This window comes from Poecile atricapillus, chromosome 37 (assembly GCF_030490865.1).
Source record: "Poecile atricapillus isolate bPoeAtr1 chromosome 37, bPoeAtr1.hap1, whole genome shotgun sequence".
Taxonomy (NCBI): domain Eukaryota; kingdom Metazoa; phylum Chordata; class Aves; order Passeriformes; family Paridae; genus Poecile; species Poecile atricapillus.
Window position 1 is genome coordinate 3,131,807 of NC_081285.1, and position 9,245 is coordinate 3,141,051.

The following is a 9,245-nucleotide window of genomic DNA, read 5'->3' on the forward strand; positions in this document are numbered from 1 at the left end:
CAGCCCCACACTTGGGGGTCCCGGGGGGGTCTCAGCCCCACACTTGGGGGTCCCGGGGGTCTCAGCCCCACACTTGGGGGTCCCGAGGGTCTCAGCCCCACACTTGGGGGTCCCGGGGGTCTCAGCCCCAAACTTGGGGGTCCCAGTCAGGAATTGAGGGTGGGGAACCAGCGCTGGGGTTTGGGGGGTCCCGGGGGGGTCCCGGGGGTTTCTGGGGGCGCTGATTTCGATTCTGGGGGTCCCGTTGGGATCCTGGGGGTCCCGGGGGGTCAATTTGGGCCTCGAGGGGGGAAATTTGGGTCCCGGGGGGGCCAATTTGGACCCCTCGGGGGAGTTAAAACCTCCCCAGGAAAAGTCGGGTCCGTTCGCAATTAACGCCGGGTTTGGGGGTCCCGGGGGGGTCCCGGGGGGTCCCGGAGGTGCCGATATCGATCCCGGGGGTCCCATTCTGATCTCGACGGTCCCGATTTGATCCCGGGGGTCCCGGGGGGGCAAATTTGGACCCCTCGGGGGAGCTAAAAGGCCCCCAGGAAAAGTCGGGGCCGTTCACGATTAACCCTCACAAACTCTTTCGGTTTTTTGGGGGTCCCGGGGGGTCCCGGAGGTGCCGATTTCGATCCCGGGGGTCCCGTTCCCATCCCGGGGGTCCCGGGGGGTCAATTTGGATCTCGGGGGGGCCAATTTGGACCCCTCGGGGGAGTTAAAACCCCCCCAGGAAAAGTCGAGTCCGTTCGCAATTAACGCCGGGTTTGGGGGTCCCGGGGGGTCCCGGAGGTGCCGATTTCGATCCCGGGGGTCCCGTTCCCATCCCGGGGGTCCCGGGGGGGATCAGCCGGACCCCGGGGGGGTCTCGCAGAGCCCAGGAAGCAGCGGGGGGATTAAGGCAGAATCCCATCAGCTCACCCCGGCTGCTCAGGTGAGCCCGGGCCGCGCCCCCCCCTCATCCTCACCGCCCCAATTAAGGGCTCAGGCACGAGGGGGGGATTTTAATTTTGGGGGGGTTTGGGGTTAATCCGGGGGCGGGGGGAGGGGTCTATAAGAGCAGGGGGGTCGGGTGGCCGGGGCAGTGGCGCTGGTGGCACTTTGGGGACAATGGCCACGGCTGTTTGGGACGGGGCGGTTTTCGCCGCCCGCCGGCGACACGACGACGATGACACCACGCGCGACAGCATCTTCACCTACACCAACAGCAACAACACGCGCGGTGAGGCTCGGGGACACCGCGGGGACACCGCGGGGACAGCGGGGGAGGGGGCGCGGGGTGGGTTTTGGGGGAATTTTGGGGGGTTTTGGGGGAATTTTGGGGGTTTTGGGGTCGGTGCGCCAATGGTAGAGATGAGCGCAGTGAGGATCGTGGGGACACAGAGAGGCACGAAGGGACATCGAGGGACATTTGGGGACACTTGGGGACATCGGGGGACATTTGGGGACAGCGGGGGACAGCGGGGGACAGCGGGGGAGGGGGCACAGGGTGGGTTTGGGGGAATTTTGGGGGGTTTTGGGGGAATTTTGGGGGGTTTTGGGGGTTTTGGGGTCGGTGCGCCAATGGTAGAGATGAGCGCGGTGAGGATCGTGGGGACACAGAGAGGCACGAAGGGACACTTGGGGACATCGGGGGACACTTGGGGACAGCAGGGGAGGGGGCTCGGGGTGGGTTTTGGGAGAATTTTGGGGGTTTTGGGGGAATTTTGGGGGGTTTTGGGGTCGGCGGTCAAGGTGCAGCAATGGTAGAGATGAGCATGGTGAGGGTATTTGAGATCTTGAGGACACAGAGAGGCACAAAGGGACATCGGGGGACATTTGGGGACATCGAGAGGACATTTGGGGACAGCGAGGGACATCGGGGGAGGGGGCTCGGGGTGGGTTTGGGGGAATTTTGGGGAGTTTTGAGGGAATTTTGGGGGTTTTGGGGTCGGTGCGCCAATGGTAGAGATGAGCGCGGTGAAGATATTTGGGATCTTGGGGACACAGAGAGGCACGAAGGGACATCGAGGGGACATTTGGGGACATCGAGAGGACACTTGGGGACATCGGGGGAGGGGTCTAGGGGTGGGTTTGGGGGAATTTTGGGGAGTTTTGAGGGGTTTTGGGGTCAGTGCGCCAATGGTAGAGATGAGTGGAGTGAGGATGGTGGGGACATTGGGGACACAGAGAGGCACAAAGGGACATGAGGGGACATCGGGGGACACTTGGGGACATCGGGAGACATCAGGGGAGGGGGCTTGGGGAAATTTTGAGGAGTTTTGAGGAGTTTTGGGGTCAAGAACCAACCTCAGCGGGCTCGAGGGGGACATGGGGGTGACCTGAGGGGACAGGGGGTGACCCTTAGGGACAGGAGGTGACCCTTGGGGACACAGAGGGTGCATTTTGAGGAGTTTTGAGGAGTCTTGAGGAGGAGTTTTGAGGAGTTCTGAGGAATTTTGGGGTCACCAACCAACCACAATAGCCACAAGGGGACAGGAGGTGACCCTTGGGGACATGGGGGTGACCCTTGGGGACATGGGGGTGACTCCTGGACACACGGGGGTGACCCTGGGCACACGAGAGTGACCCGAAGGGACAGGAGGTGACCCTCAGGCACACGGGGGTGACCGTCAAGCACAGGGGGGTGACCCCTGGACACACTGGGGTGACCCTTGGGGACACAGGGGTGACTCCTGGACGCACAGGGGTGACCCTTGGGGACAGGAGATGACCCCTGGACACACTGGGGTGACCCGAGGGGACGGGAGGTGACCCTTGGGGACACAGGGGTGTCCCCTGGGCACACGGGGGTGACTCCTGGACACATGGGGGTGACTCCTGGACACACAGGGGTGACCCTTGGGGACAGGAGATGACCCGAGGGGACAGGAGGTGACCCTTGGGGACTGGAGGTGACCCCTGGACACACTGGGGTGACCCCACGCCGTCCCCCCAGGTCCCTTCGAGGGTCCCAACTACCACATCGCCCCGCGCTGGGTGTACAACCTGACGTCGCTGTGGATGATCTTCGTGGTCATCGCCTCGGTGTTCACCAACGGGCTGGTGCTGGTGGCCACCGCCAAGTTCAAGAAGCTGCGGCACCCCCTGAACTGGATCCTGGTCAACCTGGCCGTGGCCGACCTGGGCGAGACGGTGATCGCCAGCACCATCAGCGTGGTCAACCAGATCTTCGGCTACTTCATCCTCGGCCACCCCATGTGCGTCATCGAGGGCTACACCGTCAGCGCCTGTGGTCAGTCGGGGTTGGGGGGTTGTGGTCAGTCTGGGGGTGTGGGGTCAGTCTGGGGGTGTGGGGTCAGTGCCTGTGGTCAGTCTGGGGGTGTGGGGTCAGTCTGGGGGTGTGGGGTCAGCGCCTGTGGTCAGTCGGGGTGTGGGGTTGTGGTCAGTTGGGGTGTGGGGGGTGTGGGGTCGTGGTCAGTCTGGGGGTGTGGGGTCAGTCTGGGGGTGTGGGGTCAGTCTGGGGGTGTGGGGTCAGTGGGACAAGGATATGGGGTGTGGGGTGTGGGGTTGGGGTCAGTCGGGGTGTGGGGTTGGGGGGTTGGGGTCAGTCAGGGTGTGGGGTCAGTCTGGGGGTGTGGGGGGTGTGGGGTCAGTGCCTGTGGTCAGTCTGGGGGTGTGGGGTCAGTCTGGGGGTGTGGGGTCAGTCTGGGGGTGTGGGGGGTGTGGGGTCAGTGCCTGTGGTCAGTCTGGGGGTGTGGGGTCAGTCTGGGGGTGTGGGGTCAGTCTGGAGGTGTGGGGTCAGTCTGGAGGTGTGGGGTCAGTCTGGGGGTGTGGGGTCAGTCTGGAGGTGTGGGGTCAGTCTGGGGGTGTGGGGTCAGTCTGGAGGTGTGGGGTCAGTCTGGGGGTGTGGGGTCAGTCTGGGGGTGTGGGGGGTGTGGGGTCAGTGCCTGTGGTCAGTCTGGGGGTGTGGGGTCAGTCTGGGGGTGTGGGGTCAGTCTGGAGGTGTGGGGTCAGTCTGGGGGTGTGGGGTCAGTCTGGGGGTGTGGGGGGTGTGGGGTCAGCGCCTGTGGTCAGTCGGGGTGTACGGTCAGTCTGGGTGTGGGGGGTGGGGTTGTGGTCAGTCTGGGGGTGTGGGGTCAGTCTGGGGGTGTGGGGTGTGGAGTTGTGGTCACTCAGGTTGTGGGGTCAGTCTGGGGGTGTGGGGGGTGTGGGGTCAGTGCTTGGGGGCAGTTTGAAACAGAGTTTTGGGGTGTGGGGTGGGTCACAGATGTGGGTCAGGGGTGTGGGTCAGGGATGTGGGGGGTGGGATGTGGGTCAAGGGTGTGGGTCAGGGATATGGGGCTGAGATGTGGGTCACGGATGTAGGGCTGGGCTCAGGGTCAGGGATGTGGGTCAGGGATCTGGGGGGTGGGATGTGGGTCAGGGATCTGGGTCAGGGATGTGGGTCAAGGACTCTCTATGGGTCTGGGCGCTATGGGGCAGCCCCACACGCACCCCAACCCCCCCAGACATCCCAGCACTGCCCACACCCCCCATAGAGCCGGGGGTTCCCTATGGGGTTTGATGGGTTCCCTATGGGGTTCAATGGGTTCCAGCCCTATGGGGCCGTGCTCTATGGGGCTCAGTGGGTCCGGGCGCTATGGGGCAGCCCCACACGCACCCCAAACCCCCCCAGACATCCCAGCACTGCCCACACACCCCACAGAGCCGGGGGTTCCCTATGGGGTTCGATGGGTTCTCTATGGGGTTCGATGGGTTCTCTATGGGGTTTGATGGGTTCTCTATGGGGTTCAATGGGTTCCCTATGGGGTTCAATGGGTTCCAGCCCTATGGGGCCGTGTCCTATGGGGCTCAGTGGGTCCGGGCGCTATGGGGCAGCCCCACACGCACCCCAACCCCCCCGCAGGCATCACGGCGCTCTGGTCCCTGGCCATCATCTCCTGGGAGCGCTGGTTCGTGGTCTGCAAACCCTTCGGGAACATCAAGTTCGACGGGAAGCTGGCGGTGGCCGGGGTCCTCTTCTCCTGGATCTGGTCCTGCGCCTGGACCGCGCCCCCCATCTTCGGCTGGAGCAGGTGGGGAGGGGTCTCCGGGCCCTGGGGAGGGGTCTGGGGGTGTCCCCGGGGTGTCCCCAAGGTGTGGGGAGGGGTCCGGGCTGGGGTCCTCTTCTCCTGGATCTGGTCCTGCGCCTGGACCGCGCCCCCCATCTTCGGCTGGAGCAGGTGGGGAGGGGTCTCCGGACCCTGGGGAGGGGTCTGGGGGTGTCCCCAGGGTGTCCCCAAGGTGTGGGGAGGGGTCCGGGCCGGGGTCCTCTCCTCCTGGATCTGATCCAGGATTCGGCTGGAGCAGGTGGGGAGGGGTCTCCGGGCCCTGGGGAGGGGTCTGGGGGTGTCCCCAGGGGGTGTTTGGGGTGACCCCGAGGTTCCCGGGGGTCCCCAGGACCCGGAGCTTTCCTGAGGAGTTTTTGGGGGGTCCCTTTTGTCACCTGAGCTCCCCCGGGCAGGTACCGACCCCCGAGGGTGGCCCAGGTGTCCCCAGGTGTCCCCAAAAACAGCCCCAGGACTATCCCAGGGGTCCCCCGGAAGGGTCTGGGGGTGATCCAGGGGGTCCCCAGGACCCGGAGCTTTCACGAGGAGTTTTGGGGGTCCCTTTTGTCACCCGAACCCCCCTGGGCAGGTACTGACCCCACGGGGGTGACCCTGAGCTCCTCAGGATGGGTCTGGGGGTGACCCAGGGTGTCCCCGGGTGTCCCCAAAAACAGCTCCAGGAGGGTCCCCAGGACTATCCCGGGGGTCCCCCGGCTCCGGGGCTTTCCCGAGGAGTTTTTGGGGTCCCTTTTGTCACCCGAGCCCCCCCGATGTCCCCCCCGGGCAGGTACTGGCCCCACGGGCTGAAGACCTCGTGCGGGCCCGACGTGTTCAGCGGCAGCACCGACCCGGGGGTCCAGTCCTACATGGTGGTCCTGATGGTCACCTGCTGCTTCTTCCCGCTGGCCGTCATCATCTTCTGCTACCTGCAAGTGTGGCTGGCCATCCGTGCGGTGAGGAGACCCCTCCCCAAAAATCCCGGACCTAAAAAACCCCCCCGGGAAAAATTCCGGACCTAAAATCCCCTTCCCCAAAAATCCCGGACCTAAAAAACCCCTCCGGGAAAAATCCCAGACTCAAAAAACTCCTCCCCAAAAATCCCGGACCTAAAAAACCCCCCCGGGAAAAATTCCAGAGTGAAAAATCCCCCTCCCCAAAAATCCCGGACCTAAAAAGCCCCTCCCCAAAAATCCCGGACCTAAACCCCCCCCCGGGAAAAAATCCCGGAGTGAAAAATCCCCCTCCCCAAAATTCCTGAACTGAAAAAAACCCCAGGAAAAATCCTGGACTGAGAAACAAAAACCCAAATATCCCCCAGGACCCCCCCCCAGACCCCCTGTAACCCCCCCAGGACCCCTTTAACCCCCCCAGGACCCCTCCCAGCCCCCCTGTAACCCCCTCAGCACCCCCCAGGGTGACCCCAGGACCCTCCCAGACCCCCTGTAACCCCCCAGGACCCCCTTTAACCCCCCAGGACCCCCTGTAACCCCCCCAGGACCTCCCCAGGACCCCTTTAACCCCCCAGGACCCCTGTAACCCCCCCAGGACCCCCTTTAACCCGTTTTAACCCCCCCAGAGCCCCTTTAACCCCTCCCAGCACCCCCCCAGCCCCCCTCTAACCCCCCAGCACCCCTCCAGAACCCCTTTAACCCCCCCCCAGCCCCCCCCCAGCCCCCCCCAGCCCCCCATAACCCCCCTCTCCCCCCGTGCAGGTGGCGGCGCAGCAGAAGGAGTCGGAGTCGACGCAGAAGGCGGAGAAGGAGGTGTCGCGCATGGTGGTGGTGATGATCCTGGCCTACTGCTTCTGCTGGGGGCCCTACACCATCTTCGCCTGCTTCGCCGCCGCCAACCCCGGCTACGCCTTCCACCCGCTCACCGCCGCCCTGCCCGCCTTCTTCGCCAAGAGCGCCACCATCTACAACCCCATCATCTACGTCTTCATGAACAGACAGGTGAGCTTTGGGTACCTGGGGACACCTGGGGACACCTGGGGACACCTGGGGACACCTGGGGACAGCTGAGAGCACCTGGGGACATCTCAGGGTATGGGGTTATGGGACATGGGGTTATGGGTCACCATCTACAACCCCATCATCTACGTCTTCATGAACAGACAGGTGAGCTTTGGGTACCTGGGAACACACCTGGGGACACACCTGGGGACAGCTGAGAGCACCTGGGGACACCTCAGGGTATGGGGTTATGGGTTATGGGTCACCATCTACAACCCCATCATCTACGTCTTCATGAACAGACAGGTGAGCTTTGGGTACCTGGGAACACACCTGGGGACACACCTGGGGACAGCTGAGAGCACCTGGGGACACCTCAGGGTATGGGGTTATGGGTTATGGGTCACCATCTACAACCCCATCATCTACGTCTTCATGAACAGACAGGTGAGGGACGCACCTGGGGACACCTGGGGACACCTGGGTACACCTGGAGAGAGCCAGGATAGAGCAGGGACAGGTGACACAGAACAGGAACAGGTGACACAGAGCAGGGACAGGTGACCCAGAATGGGGACAGGTGACACAGAACAGGGACAGGTGACACAGAGCAGGGACAGGTGGCACAGAGCAGGGACAGGTGACACAGAGCAAGGACAGGTGACACAGAATGGGAACAGGTGACACAGAACAGGGACAGGTGACACAGAACAGGGACAGGTGACACAGAATGGGAACAGGTGACACAGAAGAGGGACAGGTGACACAGAACACGGACAGGTGATACAGAACAGGGACAGGTGACACAGAGCAGGGACAGGTGACACGGAGCAGCTGCCACCAGCAGCTCCACCTGTCCCCCCGGTGTCACCTGCGCGGGACCCCCGATGTGGGGCTCTGGCTGACCTGGTGTCCCCTGTCTGTCCCCTTGTCTGTCCCCTCTGTCCCCCTGTCTGTCCCTGTCCCCCTGTCCCTGGTGTGTCCCATGTCCCTCCTGTCCCCTGTGTCCCCCCGTCTGTCCCCCCGGTCCGTCTGTCCCTGTCCCCTCTGTCCGCTGTCCCCCTATCTGTCCCCCGTGTCTGTCCCGTGTCCGTCTGTCCCTCCTGTCCGTCTGTCCCGTGTCCGTCTGTTCCCCGTGACCGTCTGTCTGGTGTCCGTCTGTCCCCGTCTGTCCCTGTCCCGTGTCCGTCTGTCTCCCGTGTCCATCTGTTCCCCGTGCCCGCCTGTTCCCCGTGTCCGTCTGTCCCCCTGTCTGTCCCGTGTCCGTCTGTCCCTCCTGTCCGTCTGTTCCCCGTGACCGTCTGTCCCCCTGTCTGTCCCTCCTGCCCGTCTGTCCCTCCTGTCCCCCGTGTCCGTCTGTCCCTCCTGTCCGTCTGTCCCCCGTGTCCGTCTGTCCGGTGCCCGTCTGTCCCTCCTGTCCCCCGTGTCCGTCTGTCCTGTGTCCGTTTGTCCGTCTGTCCCCCCTGCCCGTGTGTCCGGTGTCCGTCTGTTCCCCGTGTCCGTCTGTCCGTGTGTCCGGTGTCCGTCTGTCCCTGTCCCCCGTGTCCGTCTGTCCCCCTGTCTGTCCGTGTGTCCGTCTGTCCCCGGTGTCCGTGTGTCCCGTGTCTGTCTGTCCCCCTGTCTGTCCGGTGTCCGTCTGTCCGGTGTCCGTCTGTCCCCGTCTGGCCCATGTCCGTCTGTCCCCCCTTCCCCCCTGTCCCCTCTCCCTCTGTCCGTCTGTCCGTGTGTCCCCGGTGTCCGTGTGTCCCCGGTGTCCGTGTGTCCCCGGTGTCCGTGTGTCCGTGTGTCCGTGTGTCCCCTGTCCCCGGTGTCCGTGTGTCCCCGGTGTCCGTGTGTCCGTGTGTCCCCGGTGTCCGTCTGTCCGTGTGTCCGTCTGTCCCCGGTGTCCGTGTGTCCCGTGTGTCCCCTGTCCGTCTGTCCCTGTCCCCGGTGTCCGTGTGTCCGTGTGTCCGTGTGTCCCTGTCGGTGTCCGTCTGTCCTTCTGTCCCCGGTGTCCGTCTGTCCCCGGTGTCCGTGTGTCCGTGTGTCCGTGTGTCCCTGTCGGTGTCCGTGTGTCCGTCTGTCCGTCTGTCCGTGTGTCCCCGGTGTCCGTCTGTCCGTCTGTCCCTGTCCCCGGTGTCCGTCTGTCCCCGTGTCCGTGTGTCGGTGTGTCGGTGTGTCCCCGCAGTTCCGGAACTGCATCCTGCAGCTCTTTGGCAAGAAGGTGGACGATGGCTCCGAGGTCTCCACCTCGCGCACCGAGGTCTCCTCGGTCTCCAACTCCTCCGTGTCCCCCGCCTAG

General features: G+C 64.2%; 1 protein-coding gene and 1 long non-coding RNA gene across 2 annotated transcripts; both read left to right on the top strand.

Moving 5' to 3' along the window:
• The first annotated feature begins 1,026 nt into the window (after positions 1–1,026).
• LOC131591140 (red-sensitive opsin) lies at positions 1,027–9,245 on the top strand. Its single transcript, XM_058861618.1, has 6 exons — positions 1,027–1,204; positions 2,921–3,217; positions 4,832–5,000; positions 5,800–5,965; positions 6,725–6,964; positions 9,132–9,245. Exons 1-6 carry the CDS (start codon positions 1,093–1,095, stop codon positions 9,243–9,245), a joined length of 1,098 nt encoding a protein of 365 aa, XP_058717601.1. The 5' UTR covers positions 1,027–1,092.
• On the top strand, positions 7,475–7,976 carry LOC131591141 (uncharacterized). The gene is made up of 3 exons (XR_009280266.1): positions 7,475–7,524; positions 7,625–7,644; positions 7,785–7,976. It is a non-coding gene; the product is annotated as an uncharacterized LOC131591141 (long non-coding RNA).

Excerpts from the sequence above, each read along its gene's own strand:
- LOC131591140 (XM_058861618.1), top strand. The coding sequence starts at position 1,093 with ATGGCCACGGCTGTTTGGGACGGGGCGGTTTTCGCCGCCCGCCGGCGA. Across the intron at positions 3,218-4,831 it reads CTACACCGTCAGCGCCTGTG|GCATCACGGCGCTCTGGTCC; the intron begins GTCAGTCGGGGT and ends ACCCCCCCGCAG. Across the intron at positions 5,966-6,724 it reads TGTGGCTGGCCATCCGTGCG|GTGGCGGCGCAGCAGAAGGA; the intron begins GTGAGGAGACCC and ends CCCCCCGTGCAG.